This window comes from Mauremys reevesii, linkage group 21, assembly GCF_016161935.1.
Source record: "Mauremys reevesii isolate NIE-2019 linkage group 21, ASM1616193v1, whole genome shotgun sequence".
Classification (NCBI taxonomy): domain Eukaryota; kingdom Metazoa; phylum Chordata; order Testudines; family Geoemydidae; genus Mauremys; species Mauremys reevesii.
In genome coordinates this window covers 10,305,324-10,326,066 of record NC_052643.1, presented here as the reverse complement: position 1 = coordinate 10,326,066, position 20,743 = coordinate 10,305,324, and the positions used below count along the sequence as shown (strand labels likewise).

Genomic DNA, 20,743 nt, shown 5'->3' with positions numbered 1-20,743 from the left:
TGCATTCCTATCCCATTGCACCCCCCAATCTCCATGCACCCCATCCCATTGCACCCCCAATCTCCTTGCACCCCATCCCATTGCACCCCCATCCCACTGCACCCCACAATCTCTTTGCACCCCATCCCACTGCACCCCCACTCTCCTTGCACCCCCATCCAATTGCACCCCACAATCTCCCAGCACCCCCATCCCACAATCTCCTTGCACCCCATCCCATTGCACCCCCTCCTTTGTCCCCACCCCACAACGCCCCAGCCTCGTCTCCCCAACCGCCTATTGTAGCGTCAGAGCTTTCGTTTTTCCCTATGACGTCAGTGCCAGCGCCCCCGCCCCGCCCCCCGAAGGTCCCGCCCGGCTCAGCCCCTGGTTGGTGGGTTCACATCCCGCCGGCTTCACGTGACTCCAGAGGCTCCGCCCCCGCCAGGCCCTGGTCCCGGGCCCGGCCGGCGCAGTCGCAGTGAGGAGGCAGCCGCGGTGCCGGTCGCAGGAGCCGGCGGCGGAGCCATGGCGGGCGCCGCGCAGGAGAACACGCTGCTCCACCTCTTCGCCGGGGTGAGTGCGCGGGCCCGGCCGTCCCCGGGGGCCGGGGCTCGGCCGCCTCCGCGCCCTGCCGCCCCCCCCCCCCGGGGGTCCTGGCTCAGCCCCCCGCCGCTTCCCCCCCCCCCGGGGTGTCCTGGCTCAGCCCCGCCGCTTCCCCTCCCGGGTGTCCTGGCTCAGCCCCCGCTTCCCCGGGATGTCCTGGCTCAGCCTCCCCGCTCCTCCCTTCCCGGGGTGTCCTGGCTCAGCCCCGCTCCTCCCTTCCCCGGGGTGTCCTGGCTCAGCCCCGCTCCTCCCTTCCCCGGGGTGTCCTGGCTCAGCCCCCTCTCCTCCCTTCCCCGGGGTGTCCTGGCTCAGCCCCGCTCCTCCCTTCCCCGGGGTGTCCTGGCTCAGCCCCCGCTCCTCCCTTCCCCGGGGTGTCCTGGCTCAGCCCCGCTCCTCCCTTCCCCGGGGTGTCCTGGCTCAGCCCCCGCCGCTTCCCCCCGGGTGTCCTGGCTCAGCCCCCGCCGCTTCCCCGGGGTGTCCTGGCTCAGCCCCGCCGCTTCCCCGGGGTGTCCTGGCTCAGCCCCCGCCGCTTCCCAGGGTGTCCTGGCTCAGCCCCCCGCCGCCTCCCCCCCCCCGGGGTGTCCTGGCTCAGCCCCCGCTTCTCCTTCCCCCCCCCTTCATCTTCCCTTCCCCTCGTGCTGATCTCTCTAGATCAGGGGTAGGCAGCCTATGGCACATGTGCCGAAGGCAGCACAGGAGCTGATTTTCAGTGGCACTCACACTGCCTGGGTCCTGGCCACGGGTCCGGGGGGGGGCTCTGCGTTTAAATTTAATTTTAAATGAAGCTGCTTAAACATTTTAAAAACCTTATTTACTTTGCATACAACAATAGTTTAGTTAGGTATTATAGACTTATAGAAAGAGACCTTCTTCTAAAAACGTTAATATGTATGACTGGCACGCGAAACCTTAAATCAGAGTGAATAAATGAAGACTCGGCACAGCACTTCGGAAAGGTTGCTGACGCCTGCTCTAGATAGTCTCTTAAAAGGTTCCGGTTATAAAGAGGTTTTGTATAGGAAGGGTGAGACTTGAATAGTCTCTCACGTGGGATAGGGAGGAAGGGGAAGTACCCCCCCACACACATACTCGCCCACCCAAATGTGCGTCAGTGCAGAGAGGGCTGGGGGGGGGGGAGAGTATGGGCAGGGATGGGGTTAATGAGGTTCACAGGTGTTAGCTGCACACACACACCTACACACACATGGTAGAACATGCGTTTCATCAGCAGCCAAGGCTGGGGGTTAGGGCAGACCGGCTCATTCTCCTGCCTGGCAATGTACTCTGTGCTGTGTGGACATGGAAGGCACAATCCATGACCCAAAAAGTTCATGCTGTAGTGCAGGCACATAGGATATACCTGCTGACAATACAGGCCAAAGCGGTGGTGATATCTGGAGGTGCCCTGTATCCATGCTGCTACTATTGCAGTTCTGGCTTGTACTGAGTTTTTCATTATAACCTGTTTTCAGCTGCTTATAACCTCACTGGAAACTTTCGCTTTGAGCTGCAGTTCGCCATCCTTTTATACGTATATTTTGATAGTGCAAACACTTGATGTTACAGTATTGTTGCTTTCTCTGTCTCCATGTCACCTGCAATCAGCTGTTGGGTTGCTATTACCTGCTAGTTTGTTTTCCTTCAGTCTTTTAAATCTTCCCTTGTCTCAGCCACCTCCTTCCCCTGCATTCTTGTTGTTTGTGCCATTGCAATAAGGCTGTGTAAGCTGTTGCTGCTGCTGCCTCCTTGCAGTGGAACTGTATTGCATGCTAGCAAAATAAAACATCTTTTCCAAGTATTGCATCATTAGGGGCAAGCAAGTCTAAAGCCTTATGATTGTTAAGGGAATGCGGGTATTTTTGGTGCAGCATTGATGGTGTTGGCAACGGAGAAGGTAGTAGGGAGGTGCTTACCTCCCTTGTCAGCCTTTGGTATGGACTTTGTGGGCATTTTATATGGGGGTCACTTGGCTGGAAACACAACTGCGCTGGAGTGCCCCATCCAGGGATACCCTGAGCAGTAATTGCCATTAATCTACGAAGCCAGAAAGAGCCATGGAGTAGCAACATAGCAATCTGTGTTCATTCCTCCAGAGGCTGAATGGTTTAGTGCTTCTTCCCCCTCCTGCACCTCAGTGACAAAAAGTGTCTCTCTTCCTTGAGAATGTCCCCATAAGAGTGAAGTTTGGACTCTGTATAAATGTCACTACCTTCCTGGAATGGTCAGTGTAATCATCTATTCTTTGGCATTGATTATTTCTGGTAGGGGAAAGGAACATTCTGAGGACATGTATTATGCATTCATGCTGTAAAGCTGGTGAAGGATGAAACAGGCAAAGGGAAAAGAGCAGTTTGTGATGGGGTCACTAGGTCCACGTCTGCACTATAGAAGAGACCATGTCATGAAAAAGTGTGGCAGGGCTAGAATATTTTCTTTTAATGCAGTGATTGAATGCCTGGAAGCCTTAGGTTTCTTTCAGATGCAAGTGCAAGGGATGTAAGGATGGGGTGGATTTTGTTTTTCTCGATCTTAGCAGTGGAGATGAGCGGTGAATGTTTTATGAGGATGACTTGGGAAGAAGGGTAATGGCAGTTGATAGTTGTGGTCGACCACATGCTAGAATTCAGTCTTGTCCAAAGCGAATTTCAATAGCTTTAAGGCTTTGTGTTTTGTTTCTTGATTACATAAGAGCACAGTTCAGAGGCTTTTGCTTGAGACATGAGACCTAAAAAGCAGCATCCTACCCAGTTGTGTTTCTGTACTGACCTACTATTAACATTAAAGCCTTTTTGTGTGTATTGATCAGAATTATAAAACTGTATGTTCTCATTGTCTTCATAATAAAAGCCAATGGAGTCTGTGCCAGGGTTGGCAAATTATGACAGGTTTGCAAGGCTGCTCTTAGGCAGTAAAGGTAGGAGTCTAAGGCCTTGTCTACACTGGCACGTTACAGTGCTGCAACTTTCTCACTCAGGGGTGTGAAAAAACACCCCACCCCCCCGGCCGAGCACTGCAAATTTCAGTGTTGTAAAGTGGCAGCGTAGACAGTGCTACTCCCCTCATGGAGGTGGGTTTTTTTATAGCGCTGGTGCTGCCATGTTGCTAGTGAAGACGTACTCTAACTTGGTGGGTCTTGGGACCAGACTGAGAAAAGTCAGATGTTTGCTCTGATATCCAAGCGTGTATAAGTAAAAAATTGTATATAACTGACGTTTTGCTGAATTTGTTAAACGAATGACTTGAGACTAAATCCTGCCCTTATCTGTGTCTCCTGTTAAAGTCAATGGGAGCTGCAGGACACCATCCAAAGGCAGAGCTTAGCCTGTGGTCTTCAGGCAACTTGACAGACCATCACTTAACTGCAAACATTCTCCCCCAATTCAGAGCATATTTAGAACTTCTTGCATAGGCTGAGATTTAAAAAGCAAGGCTGTGAAACCGCATAACCTAATGTTCCAAAAGATGCCAGAAGATACTGGAGACTGAAGTCCTCTATTTAGCAACAGACCAGTGTTCTGAGATGTTAATAGTGGAGCCTTGCTTACTAGATTAAGATCAGCAATCAATTTCATTTAGTCCACTGAAGTACTGTCAGTTGGCAAGTAGTTTGGAAGAGGGTTCTGCAATGCAGACAGATGAACTATCCAAAAAGATTGGTCAATTTCCATTATAAGCCCAGCTTCATGTAATTACTTAGTGTCAGAATTGCAGGATTTTTCTCTTAAGAATTTCAACCATAAAATGAGAGAGAGCGAGAGAGACACACACACAGTATTTTTTAAACTGATAAGAACAGATTGAAAAGTTTATTAGAAAATGTTTAAAAATAAATGATACAGAGGGTTTGCAACGTCAGTTATTGGTCATCGGAGGTAACATACAGAGTATAGGGGGATGCTAGTATTTTGGTATTGGACAGCACATAATATTTACAGTCTGCAATGTCCCCAATGCGGGGTATACGGTGGGTGAGATCAAGATACAGTCAGCAAGCAGTGAGGGTACATCACTCATACAACAGTTAAAGACAGTTATGGGTATAAATAAGCGGGCCGGGTAATGGGGATAGGATGACCCTCACATGGCGGAGTTCAGTTCGGTTGGTTCAGGGCTCAGGGGATAAAGTCCAACAGGGGAGGTTTACAGGTCTCTTCTCCCTTGTGGGTGCACGAAGTCACGCCGGCTCACTCTTAGTATTGACGGTGGCCGGTGATGTGCTCTGTGTAAATGTCTCTAGACCATCGAATAGTGTCCGAGACCATTAGGTGTCTCATGAGCCGCGCGTAGCGACGGCCCACCCCACAGGTCCGCAGTACGCGTTCATTACAGGGGTCCCAGGCACCCAGGGCCCCAACGATCAGAGCGTCGGTGTAAACCTCGTAGTCCTTTGTATTACTACAGAAAGTTATCCAGGAGGAGAAAGGAGAGCTTTTTGTAGCCTTTCCATCTTGTAGTCACTTTCAGAACATCCAGGATCCTGCCTGTAGTATACTGAACTTTGACATAAAAATAAGTTTAAAAATAGGGAAGAAGTTTACAACTCTTTAAAAGGTGGAGCCCAGAACACTCTGGGAAAGTTATTTACCCAGAAATGCCAGGAACCATTGCAACTTTTTATACTCTTTGTTTTTCAAGCTAGCAATACTGATTCAGCCAGTAAATTTCAAAACCACAAAGCTGTTTTCTGAAGGCACTACCTTTTGCCTTCTGGCTTGGAGTAATACATGTTGCCTTAAGTACAGTAGTATCTGGATCCCGCCATTGAGATGGGGGCCCTGTCTGTTCATTTATGTAGATAATAAAGATGCCTATCCAAGGTTCCAGCTGCCCCAACGTAATTGTACAATAAATATAATTAAATTGATCCTCAGCCGCATTAAAATCAGTTCCACAGGACTTGAGCCATCCCCTTCACCACCTAACCTCAGCTTCTCCAGAGATCCTATTGAACAGGTGTCTCTTTCAGCGTACCTAGAAAGTCACCAAACTTGGGCTGTCACAGGAAACACCCTACCAACCGTCCCCTCTTTTCTAATGAGGGGATCTAGCTCAACACCCTTGTGACCACAGGTTTGGCAGTAAGGCACAGGAGGTGGATTTCAGGTAGGATAGGCTCTGTACGGAAAAGGATCCCTGTGCTGAGGGTCTGTCCTTGCTGTCAATCATCCACGTGACTAACTGTTCACACTCAACAGCAGTAATGGTACTGTAACAAACCAAGCTAGTGCAAATGTGCACTACTACCCTGTATTGGATTGGGCTGGAATTGCTCAACTGTGTGCTCAGTCCCTGTACTGCGAACATATGATGGTGACGAGCACCACAGAAATGTCTATAAAAATGAAAATAACAAAGTAGTCGGGGAGTCTTTCCTTAAGCTCGCAGCCTGCACTCCTGAGGCCAGAGGATCTGTGTGAAATTCATAAAGCTGTTTTATGCAGCATAGTGGTGACAGTGAAGTTCCTAGGTGGTCACAGCATGGTTATCCTATTTAACACTTACAGCTCTTAAGCATGTGACCAACCACTCCTCTTCATCTCTGCCAGAGGCTCCCTCTGCCCTGGTTCATTTGTCTTCCTGCTTTCTTCCATGTGAACTCTTAATCACGGAACTTAAACTCTTCCTCTAGACCTGTTTCTACCAAGACATCCGAGAAATTAGCCAGCTGTAAGGGCTCAATAGGGGGCCTGTTGGGGATAGCTGAGGCGGATGTCTGAGTTGTGCTGTGTCTTTCTCCCACCCATTATGTGTTGCTTGAGGATATTTACAATTAAAGATTGTTAGGTGCTATGTTACTATGGTGACAAGTCCACATGAAAACCTAAGACATGTAGATAGTTATGGGTGCTACTGGGCTATCTGCTAGGCATTGTTCAAATAAACTGTTTGGAAGAGCTCCTAATCTTAGGCAGTCACAGTGGTTCTTGCTGATTTCTTCTTGTTTTGTTAGATGGAGTGTTCCTTCTAAGGGTCACACTAACGACAGCAAAGCAAATCCTCCTGTGCTGTGGATTGGAAGGATGAGTCTGAGGCAAGAAAGATGTAATCAGCAACAAAGAAGAATGAGAGATGAATTGAAAAACAGAACTGTGCCCATTTGAGAGTCTGGACTCCTTCTGGCCCTGTTTCTGCACTATTGAAGTCAGTGGGCAGAGGATCTGGCCCTACAGCATAGTGAATAGTATTTATTGGTGGAGTTTCCTTGGAATCATTCCTTTGAAATGGAGGCTGTAATGCTCCCCTTTCCCCCCTCCAGAACTGGCAGGGGGTCTGTACAACCACCGTGCAGCAAAAAGGCATTACGAACTAACACCCTGATCCCACAAACACATCCCACATGTATAGCTTTACCCAGGTGAATAGTCCCAATTCAAACCAATGAGACCAGTTGTGTGAGTACGTCGCCAGCCAGGCAGCCAACAGGATGGGACTCTGCTTCAATGCCAGGAAGTGTGCATCCCTGCATATCGATGGCAGTAGAAGGGATTCAGTCCAGGCAATGTCTTTTCAGATCCAGGGTGAACCCATGATCTTCCTCGAGGACGGGCAAGTGTATGAACATTTCAGCATGCTGACGGGTTTCCATGTCCAGCAGACACCTGAGGATACCATCGTGGAGATCCTAAGAGATGTGGCCAGGGATCAACTCCTCCCTACTGGCACCATGGCAGAAGATCAATGCCTTGAACAGCTTCCTGGTGTCCCATATCTCATTCATCCTGAGGCAATCTGCCATGGAGAAGGTACATCTGAACAAGGCAGACAGCACCATCCGGCATCTGGTAAAGAAGTGGATGTTTCTTCCTCAAAGGGCCACCATTGAACTGGTGTACATCTCACACAGCAAGGCTGTGCCAAAGTCCCTCAAATGGGTGATCTGTGCGACGTTGCTGTGATCACTCACGCCTTCTACCTTCTGACGTGCCCAGACTCCACAGTGAGGAACGTTGCGGAAAGCACTCTGCAGGATGCCATCACGAAGCGAATCGCTAGGACTCTATCTAATCAAGATGTCGCCACCTACCTGAGCGGCTTGCTGGAAGGTGAATTTGGAAGAGATGGAGAGACTTTGCTTCACTCTGGACTTGTTCCCGCAATGCTACACAACAACTGGAGAAGCGTATTGGCTGCCACTGGACATGGTGCGAGGAATGCCAAGAGCTGGAAATCCTGGTGCCACTGGTGAATAATACATATCACACTATCATCACTCCGAGAGCTAGAACCATGCTAGAGAGGACCCTGAAGGATGCCATCTGCTGCCAATATGTGGAAAACCTGAAACGGAAGCTGGACCAGGGCAAGGCGTTCGCCAGCAATCACTTCCTCCCCAGGGGCAGCTTCATCTGATTTGCCGACTGGAGGTTCATCCACAGGGCCTGGCTCAACTGCGTCCCACTGAATGGAGCCATCCACCACGGGAATTGGGACAAGCGATGCTGGAAGTGTGGCTACGACAATGAGATGCCACCCCATGTCCTGTGTAGCTGCAAGCCCCATGAGAGAGCTTGTCAGCTGCAATACAACGCCATCAAAGATTGCCTGGCCAGAGCCATTCCGCCACCCCTGGGGAAGGTTGCCGTAAACTCAGCCATCCCTGGAACCAACAGCCAACTGCGACTGGACATCGTCATCATCAGCGAGGACCAGAAGAAGATCATCATGGTGGATTTCACAGTGCCATTAGATAACAGGACCCTGGCCTTCCACGATGCCCGAGCTCAAAAGGTAGAGAAATATGCCCCTCTGGCCAAAACCTTGAGAGTTAAGGGTTACCAGGTCCAGACACACGCACTGATCGTTGGAGCCTTAGGCGCATGGGACCCCAATAAGAGCAAGTGCTGAGAGAATGCGGAATCAGTCAATGCTATGCTCAGCTGATGCGGCAACTCATGGTGTCGGCTGCCATCAGGTGGTCGAGGGACATCTATATAGAACACATCACCGGACATCGGCAGTACCAGGAGGGATGAGCTGGAGTGCAGATGAGAAGTGCAGTCAGAAAAGGAACAAATATTTTCCTCATGGATTGTATTTTCTAAATGGACAACCAACCTAACTAATTCTCAGTCTCCACTCATTGATATATGTGCTTTCCATAACCAAATCTCTGTACAACTTTTCATGAGTGATGTACTCAAGTATTTGAATTCTAATATCTGAACTGTATTAAATCTATTCACCTAAATTTGGGTTATTGTTGATTATGTACTCTCTGTATCATATGACTTTTTAAAAAAAACTAACTTTGTATATGTGAAAAGAATAAGTAGACTAACATGGCTACCACTCTGAAATTTGTATGTGGATAATCTAAGCACTATACCTAGATGTACAGACACTCTTTTCCCAACCTATATATTATATTTCTTTTAACATTAGCTTTAATAAAATTGTGTGTGCACCTAAGTGTTTCCAGGATTGGGGCCCAATTCAAAAGCTCCCCTGCTTCGCAGATTCCAAAAGAAACAGCCAGCGAAGAAGCCCTCTTGAAAAGCCTGCTGGAAAAGATTGGGTTTGCAGTATGCCCTGGAGGTCAACCAGCTCAAGCTATTTCAGACCAAAGGTGTGCGGGCAGATTCCAAAGATGAGGAAGATACAAGGATTCATCACAGAGAACCTTCCTGGCTACTCTCAGTTGCATCCACAGTTGCTCTAGTTTGATCACTGCCAATGTTTTAAATGGCATCACTGCATCTGCAAGAGGTGTTTCAAGCAGGTGAGCCCCAGGCCATTTAAGGCTCTATTGATCAAAACCAACACCTTTAAACTTCACCTGGGAGCCACTGGGTAGCCAGTGCAGGTCACAAAACATTGGTGTCGTGTGTTCATGGTGGAAAAACTCTATTTAGAGGGATAGCTCAGTGGTTTGAGCATTGGCCTGCTAAACCCAGGGTTGTGAGTTGAATCCTTGAGGGGGCCACTTAAGGATCTGGGGCAAAAATCAGTACTCGGTCCTGCTAGTGAAGGCAGGGGGCTGGACTCAGTGACCTTCCAAGGTCCCTTCCAGTTCTAGGAGATAGGTATATCTCCAATTTTATTTATTTATATATATATATATATATATATATATATATATATATATATATATATATATATATATAAAGCTCCATGTAGAGCACTTGCCGTAGCAGGTAGATTTGTGGGGTTTTCTTAAATCAATAAGTAATAGGGCAGAGGAGATCTTCTTACAAATTGCTCCAGCAGAGGTTAGTGCAGCGCAAACACTAATCCTTACAACACCCTCTGGGAGGAGGACAATACTAATTCACCTACCTTACAGATGGGGGAAACGGGGAGACACAGGTTAACATGACTTGCAGGTCCACATAGTAAGTCATGGGCAAAATCCGCATTAGGACTCGAGTTCTTGGTTCCCAGTCCTATGCTTGTCTACCGGTCTCTGATAAGAAAAAGGTCTTTCTATTTCCTGACTAGTGTCTAAACACAACACTGATCTGAAGAACAGGAAAATGCTTTGCAAGAATTCATGTACCTGGTAACAAAATTATTAGCTGGAACTTTATTGAATGCTTAATATAATTAAAGGGCTTGTCTGCTTGTCCTTATTTCATTACTTATTTTAATACAAAATCTGCTTCAGTCCCTGAGTATGCATCGGCTTATTTCACTCACTTAATGCAGTGCTCAAACATTGAAGGCATGACCTGCTTAACTGTCCCCACTGTGTGTTCATTGCTGGAGCATGTGGCATGTTGCAGAAAAACAGACTGGAACTTTGCACTGTGAAATAAATCTGAGGAAAAGCCCTGGATAGAGCATTCACCCCAGGACCCCCTAGCTTTGAGATGACTCAAAATTTAGCTGGTGGGGAAACTTTTCTCGGTGCTTCCAGTTTTCCTAGGATGAAGATGGGCACACAATGAAGCAGTAAGAGCTAGATTGTGAACCCCGTAATTGTGTATATGAGAAATTATTTACCTGAGTGGTCTCACTGAAGGGAATGATTCTATTCCTGACTCTGCCATTGACCTGCTGGGTGACCCTGGGCAAGTCACTTCCTTTCTCTGTGCCTCAGTTTCTCAATATTTAAAATGGGGGTAAATGACACTGGCCTCCTTTGTAAAGTGCTTTGAGATCAACTGATGAGAAACGCTATGTAAGAGTAAAGTGTTAGCAAATGCTCGACAGTGTGAACAAGGGGCTTCCAATCTGGTCCTCTCACAAATTATCCTTCATTGTAGCCTTGGCTGTGCTTGTAGCCGTTTTTGTCCCATTCTGTGTTTTTTCTGGAGTTACACCATTGATCATTCTTAATTTTCCGCAACCATTATGTTTGGTCTAGGAACGCTGAGTTCAGGTTTCTCTTTCTGGTTGAGTTTTGGTTTTAAGTTTCGGGAGTCGTGCACATAGACTATGGCTATGGCTACACTTGCACTTCAAATCGCTGCCGCAGAGCTCTCCCAGCGCTGTCCATACTCCACCTCCCTGTGGGGAATAACGTTTAGACCACACTTTGACCACACTGGCGCTTTGCAGCGCCGCAATTTGCAGCGCTGGGGAAGGTGTGTTTTCACACTCTGCTGCAAATTTGCAAGTGTAGCCATGGCCTGAGTTGTTGGGCTGCTGACAGCTTCTTTAGAATAAAGTCACTGTGTACTGGGGCAGACATTAAGTATGAATCTCAGGGTCTTTGCAAATATAGAAAGTGGGAGGTAAAAAGAGAGAAGCACAATCGAATGTTGAGCCTAGCAACCCAGACATTTTTAAATAAAAGCAGCAAAGAGTCTTGTGGCACATTATAGACTAACAGACGTTTTGGAGCATAGCTTTCGTGGGTGAATACCCACTTCATTTTTTTTCATTTATTTTTAAATAAAGCATTTGCAGCTACAATAAATAAACAAATATGCTTATGTAGTCATAGGTGTTGGAACTAGAAGTGTGCGGGGTGCTACTGCACCCCCCAGCTTCAAGTGGTTTCCATTATATACAGGGTTTACGGTTCAGTTCAATGTCTCTCAGCACCCTCACTATACAAATTGTTCCAGCCCCGCCTGTATGTAGTTACATAGGGGTTCCCATCAGTTCTTGTCATAACTGCTTACTAGCTGCTTTGTGGCCCTTCTGGCACTGATGGGAATTCTTCACATCATGGGAAAGATCCACTTCTGTTGTGATCCCGTGTTTCTGCTGCCTGTAATACGTAGGTGAGGGTGGAGAGAGTAGACGATACTTTTAGCTATCAGACCTTTCTGATTGTGGACTGCTTTCCCTTTCCTAATGAAGAACAAATGGATTGAGAACCCCTTTTATTTTAATTTTACAAGCGGCTGAAGCAATAAAAGCTGTGTATCTTGTCCTGAGAACTAAAGTTTTGCAACTGGTACATGAAAGTAATTTTAACCAGTACAGTGTCTTGGTGGACACGATAGCTGTAACCTTTACGTTTAAAACTCTGGTCTGGCTGCATATTCATAATCCAGTATTGCAAGGTTTTGGCTTTGTTTGCATAGCTGTTTAAGGTTGTTGCCTTTTTTTTCCTTTTCCCAGATGTAGGCGTATGAGACACTCTGGGAATACTAGAAAGTATTTCCTTTATGCACAGCAGGCTATTTTCAGCTGTCTTCCCAGGAAACAGCTGTCTTCCCAGGAAACAGAACATCACAGGGAAAGATGATGCAAGGAAACCTCACATGGAAGAAAATCAGCTGATCAGAACAAGATGTTAATGCACTGAAGTACTTACTGGAGCTGACCTGCAGAGTATTTATATTATGAACAGAATTTGCTCAACCTATTGAAGTCCAGAGATTTGCTCTGCTAGATAGTGTTATGTTTAAAATCATGTTGGTAACATTTGCCCTGAGTGGTTAAAGCTGATGATGCAGGTACTAACTCATGCTGTGTATCAAAAGGTTACACACTTTATTCCAGGAAGTACTTACACTTAAATGGTAGAGGCTGCATACGTGTCTGAGGTTACTGAATTAATGGCAGGATGGAAGGGCAATTCATGTGTGGGAACAGGGCAGGATGGCAAGGAGGAGGTAGCTGGTGGCTGGAGGAGAATGGCCACGTGTCTGAGAAGGTTAGGAGATTGCATAACAAGAGATGTCACTCAGTATAGGAATCCTAATGTTCTCATGTCACAGTCCTGAGGGCTGTGGTAGTAAACATACTCACGTAAAACCCTAGGCCTTTATTTTGTACAGCTTGCTTCTAAAAATAATCCTAGACTCGGATAACCTTTTCATATTGTGTAATCTGTTGGCTGTAAGTAGTTAACTTCGTTTTTATCATGCATATGAAATAAACAAGATGTAGCTAGATGTTTGGCATGGTGCAGTGTGGGCTATTCCTGGTTCTAAGGCACACTTCCTGTGTGAACTTGGGCAAGTCACTTAATCGCTCGGTGCTTCAGTTTCCCCATCTGTAAACTAGAGAGAATGCTGCCTTTCTCTCACCCATTATCTGTCTTGTACATTTAGATTTGTAAGCTTATTTGGGCAGGGAAAGTTTCTTACAGTCCCTGTATGATGGGGCCCTGATCCCAGTCTAAGGGCTACTGTAATATAAATAATTAAAGCATAACATTGCGTTCTTACGTTTAACAGCACGAAAGCGCAGATTAGGCAGCAAGTGCTCATGCTATTTGCACTGCCATCCATTTGCCTCAAGATGCAATTCAGAGTTTTGGCTGCAGTCCTAAGGCCCTGAATAAAAAGGGACCCCAGTAGCCAAGATTGCCTTTCGCCTAGCACCCTGTTGTAAGGTCTGAAATTCTCTGATGGCTGATGACTTGCCAGGAACAGCGAGAGGGCTTCCTCTGCTCCCATTGCAGCCTGCCAGAATCCTGAGGGTATTGCCGAGCATATAAACTCTGGTTTGGGTTTTTTAAAATATTTGTATAACCGGATGCTGGTGAGACTGATGTGGGTGACACATTGCAAAGATGGTGGTTATGAAGCTCTGTCTTTTTTGAGTGGCTTTACATATAATTTTGTGTAGCTCCAATTTTCCCCCCGGTAATAGCACCTAGCACTTAAGACGCTCTATAAAGAAAGCCAGGAAAGAAGATTGTATGACTAAAGCATCTGTCACGTTATTTATGTAAATAGGGAATGATGACTTTCTTTGGTGAAAGCAGAAACCTACTACTGTGCTTATATAATCTTTCATTTCAAAGGGAATTCATTAATCACCTTGGTTCCTGCTGTGGGATGATAAATCCTTTAAGATGGGGGTGTAGACAGGCTGAGTCAAGTTCTCCTCTCACTTACACCATTGATTTCAGCAGAGTCACTTGTGATTTGCACTACCATAAGTGAAGGTAGAATCTGGTTTGTTGTGCCAGTGTTGGATCCAGGCATTCAGGAGCAGAGGGAAGGACTCGAGGTAACTGTCAGATCCATGCTCAGAATGCAATTCCAACCCCAAACTATTTTAAACTCTGTACTCTGGGAGCGGAGGAAGGTTTTGTTGTGAAGGGTTTTCCCTGCCTAGGGACCTGGTCCCTTCCCCCTCCACCCTCTGTGTTCAGGTGAGCACATGGACAGCACGAGCTGTGCGTGCTGCATTGAGGAAGATGTGCTAAAGCCTTGTACTCCAAAGTTGTATTTGCAGAGCAAATAGCTAATGTCAGGCCCAGGTTCTGTACACAAAGCACTGATAATAGCCAGGCTGCTTGTTCAAAGTCAGTCTTTTGTTTCAGCTCTTCTGTAAATGTAGCTCGGCCTCCATCCAGGCAACAGAATTTCAGCTGCTGTGTGTGCGCCGAGCTTCCTAAGCGGCTTCAGTTCTTTATTCTACAGCCAAGGTCAAAATCAAGTGGATTAAAATGGCTAGTGGCAAAGTTTTCTCTCAGAATGCCTGTTACTGTAAAATGCATGGATTGCCACTGGTTTAGGATAAACTCTTTCTGTTTGTGGTAGGAAGGAGCAAGAATCAAGAAGTTGAAGGAAAACACACTTGATTGAAGTTATTACTCATAGTTAAGGGCTCTAAAGTTTTCAGATTTTCACGGGGTGGGGGGCTGTTTGCATGGGGGAGAATTATTAAGGGTAAAGGGAGGGAGGAATCTTGCAGCATATCCAGCAAATGCAAACAATAATGGGGAAACTGGAATTAAAGTACCCTCTTCCCTTCCAAATAGTCCTGGATGTTGTGATCATCTTTACAGTAAGGCCTAGTCTACCCTTAAAAGTTTTGCTGTCCAAACCCCTGTAGTGTAGATAGATGCAGCTTATACAGACAAAAAGAAATGCTTTTGCCCTTATAGTTTATATCAGTTCAGCGAGCAAAATTAGCTCTACCACCAGAAGCACATTTATGGGCAGCTTTTCTCAAATGCGGTCACCAGGGGATTTTTCTGCGGCCACAACAGCCTCCTGGATGGAGATTCGGCGGGGGGGGGGGAAGCGCAGCAAAGGAGTAGCCCCTCCCTGCAGCACCCAGCTGTTGCTCCTGGCTGCCCTGCCATTTGCTAGCACCGCCAGCAGGGGATCAGCAGCCCTGCACCATGCAGTGTCCTGGAGGCTCCGGGTAGTGCCTCTGCAGACGTGTGTGTGTGTGTGTGTGTGTGTGTGTTCAGTGGGCTTCGGGCTTCAGACCCTGGGCAGTGGGGCTTGGGGTTGGAAAAATTGTCAGGGCGGCCACCAGCAGGAGTTGGTGGCCGCACTCTGAGGCCACCAAAAAAAATTGTTCAGTGAATCCCTGCTAGGTAGGGGCGTGTGCAGTAGGGGGCAAGCAGGGGCACAGATTCCCCCCCCCCCCAATCAGCAGGGGCACAGAACTCCTCTGGTGCCGGGGTGGGGAGAGTGAGCTCCACTGGCCCTGGGGCAGGATGGGGGGAGAAGAGCAAGCTCCACTGACTGGGGGGCGGGGGGGGAGAAGGAGGGGAGCCAGCCTCAGAGAGCACAAAAATGCCCCTCCAAAGGCGACCAAATTTTTATTCTTGTGCATGCCCCTAACACTAGGGTGTTTGCCTGGATAGAAATGTCAGAGAAAATCACCCCTAACCAGCCTGGCTATAGCAGCGAAAGTTAGACCTGTGTCAGAGGGGGAGCCGTGTTAGTCTGGATCTTGTAAAAAGCGATAAAGAGTCCTGAGGCACCTTATAGACTAACAGACGTATTGGAGCATAAGCTTTTGTGGGTGAATACCCACAAAAGCTTATGCTCCAATACGTCTGTTAGTCTATAAGGTGCCTCAGGACTCTTTATCGCTAGTGTAGACCTGGCATTAGACTTTACTTTGGTGCTTCTGAGTTTTGCCAGCAAGTACCTTGTAACTCTAGCAGGCACTGCTTTGCCTGCGTGTAAGATGGGGGGCAGCTTTTTGCCTCCTTCTAATGGAAAACACCTAAATTGCAATTTCACCATAAGATCCACTGAATTAAATGGTGGTCTCCAAAGAGAATCTCATAAATGTTATCACTTCAAGAAATGCTAAGATGCTTGTGCTAAGATGCTTCCATGGAGTTTAGCTGTGGAAGATCTCTCCTGTTTAAGTTATAGAAAGCTGAAGTTTTCAGTGTGGTCCTTCTACATCCTCGCTAGCTCCTATAATAATATCTTGTAGCACTCTTCTTCAGTAGATCTCAAAGCACTTTACAAGGGAAGTATCATCCCCATTTTACAGATGGGGAAACGGAGGCACAGAGGGGTGATGAGTCTTGACCAAGGGCACTCAGCCAGTGGAAGAGATGAGAATAGAACCCAGCTCTTTTGAGTCTTAGTTCAGCGCTCTATCCACTTGGTCACACTGCCTCTGTTGATCGCTGCTTTACTGGCAAGGGTTAATTCCAGAGCAAAGAGCCCCAGCATGGTTGCAAGAAGCAGCACATATGTAAGGTGAGGTGTGTGCAACACACTAGTCCCTTGTGGCAGCTCTGGAACTGCTTCATACAGCCAGTGAAATTAGTCTGTCTGCAAGATGTAGAGCTTCCTGAATCTCCATCTCCCTCCTCCCCCAAGTCACTTATATAGCAATAGAACCTCTCTGAGCCACAGACTTGCATATTGTCCTAACCAGCAGCCTTGCCCCACTTCTCAGTAAAGATGTTATAGCAGAGTGGTGGTGGGAGCTTACTGGAAAGGTTACACAATGTGTACTATGGGGGGAAAAACAGTTGCTAGCATGCAGTGAACTGTTAGGATAAATCATTGTAAACAACATTTGTCAAAATAAATGAACCAGCTACATCTTGCAATCAGCTATCCTTGTTTTTCAGTCACGTACGTTTGTTTTAAAGTGCATTAATTTTCAAAGGGTTTCCCAATCGCTAGTGTGAGTTAGCGTTGTTCATTGCTCAATGTATACACAGTAGATGCTAGTCCCTTAGGGCAGTGGTTCTCAGCCAGGGGTCTGGGGCCCCCTGGGGTGGGGACATGAGGGGGTCTGCCAAGCAGGGACGACATTAGACTTTCTGGGGCCCATGACAGAAAGCTGAAGGCCCGCCGCGTGGGGCTGTAGCCCGGGGCCCTGAACCCTGCCACCCAGGGCTGAAGTTGAAGCCTGAGCAACTTAACTTCACAAGAACCTTTGTGACATGGGGCTCCGGGCAGTTGCCCTGCTTGCTACCCACTAATGCTGGTCCTGGCTTTTATATGCAGAAAACCAGTTGTTGTGGCATAAGTGGGCCGTGGAGTTTTTATAGCATGTTGGGGGGGCTCAGGTTGAGAACCCCCCTGATTTAGGGTATTCCTGCATTGCAGCTAAGCCCAGGCTCTGATTCAGGGTGAGCCCCTCCTTTCGTCCGCGCACACAAATCAGTCCAACTCCTGTCAGCAAGCACTCAGGACCTACGAGCCTGCTAGGCTTCGGGCTCTAACCTGCCCCCCTATCATTTTGCATTGTGGATGCAGCTCAAGCTGTAGACCCAAGTCACAATGTCTGTGTAATGCAGGATGGACACACGTTAGCATGGCTGTGATACCGTGGTCCAGCAATTGTAAACTCAGGTGTACAATACAGTGAGGATGCTCAAGCACAGGCTTGGAAACACTGATCCACCAACCTGGATCCCACTGATCTGGATTTATGATGCAGTGCAGACACACTTTTTAAGGGCTTGCCTGCTCAGGGACATTCAGGAAAGAATTTCACACCTTTAATTGATTTGGAATTAAGAGTGCATTAGTTACAGCACATTAATCCCTGGGTGGACACCCATTCAGAATTTAAGTGGCCTTAATTAGGTTTTGTTCACTAGTGAATTAAGCTAAATTGAGAAAAGGTCACTTAAATTCTGAATGAATGTGTCCACTCGGGGATTTAATGCAGTTTAACAAATCCACTTTAAATTCACACCATTAGTTAATTCAGATTAATTTTCCTTTGTCCCCAAGTAAACAAGTCCCCTCTATACCATTTGCTAACAGGAAGAAACTGTTAGTCAAAAAAAGGAAGAACAGTAGTAAAGCAGGAATTGGGTTTTGTCAGCATGCAGATAACAGTGGGAAAAGAAGGGTTGAACAACAAGAGCAGCAACCGTAGCACATGATGTTACAGTTGAGAAAACAATAGACAAACTGAAATAAAACTAAATGTTTTTATTACACTTTTTTGGTTTGATTCTTTCTATCAGGTGGCAACAGTTTGTGTCAAGGACAAGATTTTCTTGACCCTTGTGAATAGGAGCTAATGCACAGGCTTGGAATCCATGGTGTTTTGTTTTGTTTTTTTGTTAGTAAACATGTTATAGTTTTGTTAATATATAAATTACATATGAGCTTCCCAGATCAGGGTCAAGGACCCATTTGATTTGACCACATAGCTTGTCCTTTTGCCCCTGGTCCTCTTCTCAAATATTCGCTAGTTCTTCAGGGCAACTGATTAACTTGGAGGTCTGAGATTCCTCCACCTACCACTTCTCAGAAGAGAGCTTATAAACGGCTTTTTAAAACTTGACTGACAGAAGGAGAGAAGGCTTTGTCACATCACTTTCCGCACAAGGCCTCCCAGTCCACTATGGTTGCTATTTTTTACCGTCTCTAACTAGGCTTTCTTCATGTAAGAATTCCCCAAGGATCTAAATCTAGAGCCTTGTTTATAATAGGGCCAGTGACCCACTAAAAACTGGAATTACCCCCACTCCATTCAAGAAAACCAAATTCTCTTGCACAGTAAGATCAGGTGACATGGACAAACAGGAACAGAGAACATGGGACGAAGAGCTGATTAGTTGCTATTGATTTGGGTGTTCCGCTGACCTTCAGAACCCTCGTGCCACTGGTAACTTATGCAAGCATTGAGTAGAAAATGATTCACTAAATTTTTTTGGGACAAGGAAGAAGTTAGTGCTCCTGAATCTCTTTCTGAACCCTCCTCTTTTATCCCATGCCAAAAGTTCCCCTCTCCCGATATTGACATAAACACAATTGTAACTCTTCCTTGCAGTGGGGGAAGGGAGGGGAAAGGACTTCGCTTGTTACATGTGGTGTTTTGATGTGACGTTCTTTTGCTGACCCTGTACTCTGTTTGCATTGTGCCCTACAGGTGCGGGGGTACAGTTGGTGCCATTGTTACATGTCCTTTAGAAGTAATAAAGACCAGGCTCCAGTCTTCAAGGCTAGCGTTCCGGACTGTCTACTATCCTCAAGTCCAGTTGGGGACGATCAGTGGCGAAGGAATGGTCAGGCCGACATCTGTATCACCCGGACTTCTCCGGGTTCTAAAGTGAGTACAGCTCTTGGCATTCGTAGCATCCTATGCAACCAATGGACTTATCTCTGGTTTCGTTGGCACTGGTTTTACACTTGAATGGTGTCATTCTGGATTCACACTGGTGTGAGATGGGAATTGGGCCTTATGTATTCAGCAGCAACTGAAAAGTTGAATTAATCTTTGCTTCCACAAGATGTATTTTTACCTTTGAATTTTCAAAGGAACTTTATTTAAAACTGCACTGAGAAGTTTTCCAAAGAGTATTGGTTTGGTTTTTAAATAGACTTATTGGCTCTAAGCTTCCTGGTAAGTATTAAGCCTCAAGGATCCAGAGTCGGTAGTATTCTCTTGCCAGGTGATATGTATGCCAGCTTGCAGGAGCAGTACTAAAAATATGCCTTTCCTCCATAGCATTCCCTGTAGCTCAGAACATGTGGATTCTCGCCCTGTTCATCTTTCTGGATTTCTCGTGTTTCTCAGACTTTTGCACCTGAGCAGTGTGATGGGCAAGTCCTGCTGGCTAGGCCCCTGTCTTGGCAGTGTGACTGAAAGACTGAGTGAGCCACGGAGACAGAACTCCTTCCTCATCTCTGGAGCCAGTGTCAGTCCTTCTAGTTTAGAGTCGGAGCAGCATGGGAGAAAAACCTTTCATTGCAGCTGTCCGTGCTGTGGACCTGTTCTGGGGACCGTGGGCTCCAGGACTGTCACTCTAACTGGGGTCTGCCCCTCCCCTGTTTCAGGAAGCCTGGTCCCTTTTGATGGGCTGTACCCACCTTTCTAAGGTTTCGTACGACTTCCGCCTGCCTGTGTGGGTGGGTGTTCAGTTGCTTTGATGGGCAGAATCCATCAACACCGGTCATCAAATAGGCTGGGGCCTTGGCCTAAAACTCACTTTAAAACACAACAAAACCCCAAGAGCCCATCAAGTGGTGAAGAAGGGACGAGTGTAAAGGCCATAGCGTGTGGTGCCTTTGTTTAATAATATTGCTGTGGTCCAAACGAACCTCTGACCCCCTCTATGCTGGAGGGTGAAGGGGTGTGTAACGCGTCACTGCTCTGGGTTTGCAGGGCAGTAGCGCAGTGCTATACGCTTGGGATTGCTTTTCAAAGCAATCTATCCCTGCCTTTCTTTTAAGGCTCAGATCCTGCCAAAAACTGCAGAACTGGCAGCTTCAAGACTGAGCTTTTCCAGTGGTGCCCCGGCTGCCAGGTATCCTGTTCCCAGCCTCTTTGAAACAATAGATTGATAAAACTAACAATCCATTTTCTACATTCAGAACAAGCTTCCTATCTTTCCCGTTTGCCACATCATTCATGCACATCCCCCTTCTTGCATTCCCAGCTACGTGCTTCAAATTAGATGAGACTTGGTTTCTGTCCAAGAACCTGAACTGATGCAAACAGGATCCAAGTGATGTAATCTTAGCTCAGTACCTGGGGGTTGGAAGGTCTAGGGTGATCTTTTGAATGTGGAGGTCTTTCTGGTACAGGTAGGATGCTGGTGAATGCGTGTAAATGAGGGCTTCTC

General features: G+C 47.0%; 1 protein-coding gene across 2 annotated transcripts in view; it reads left to right on the top strand.

Annotated features, from left to right (window-relative positions):
• The first annotated feature begins 371 nt into the window (after positions 1-371).
• SLC25A33 (solute carrier family 25 member 33) overlaps positions 372-20,743 on the top strand; it is a 33,920-nt gene continuing 13,548 nt past the window's right edge. The window contains exons 1-2 of one of the 2 annotated variants that reach the window (XM_039508943.1): positions 372-556; positions 19,047-19,227. In XM_039508943.1, coding sequence (XP_039364877.1) covers positions 508-556; positions 19,047-19,227 — 230 coding nt within the window. In that variant the 5' untranslated portion in view covers positions 372-507. Of the gene's footprint in view, positions 557-9,047; positions 9,305-19,046; positions 19,228-20,743 lie in introns of those variants that run through there. The other variant, XM_039508946.1, reaches the window with a different exon arrangement.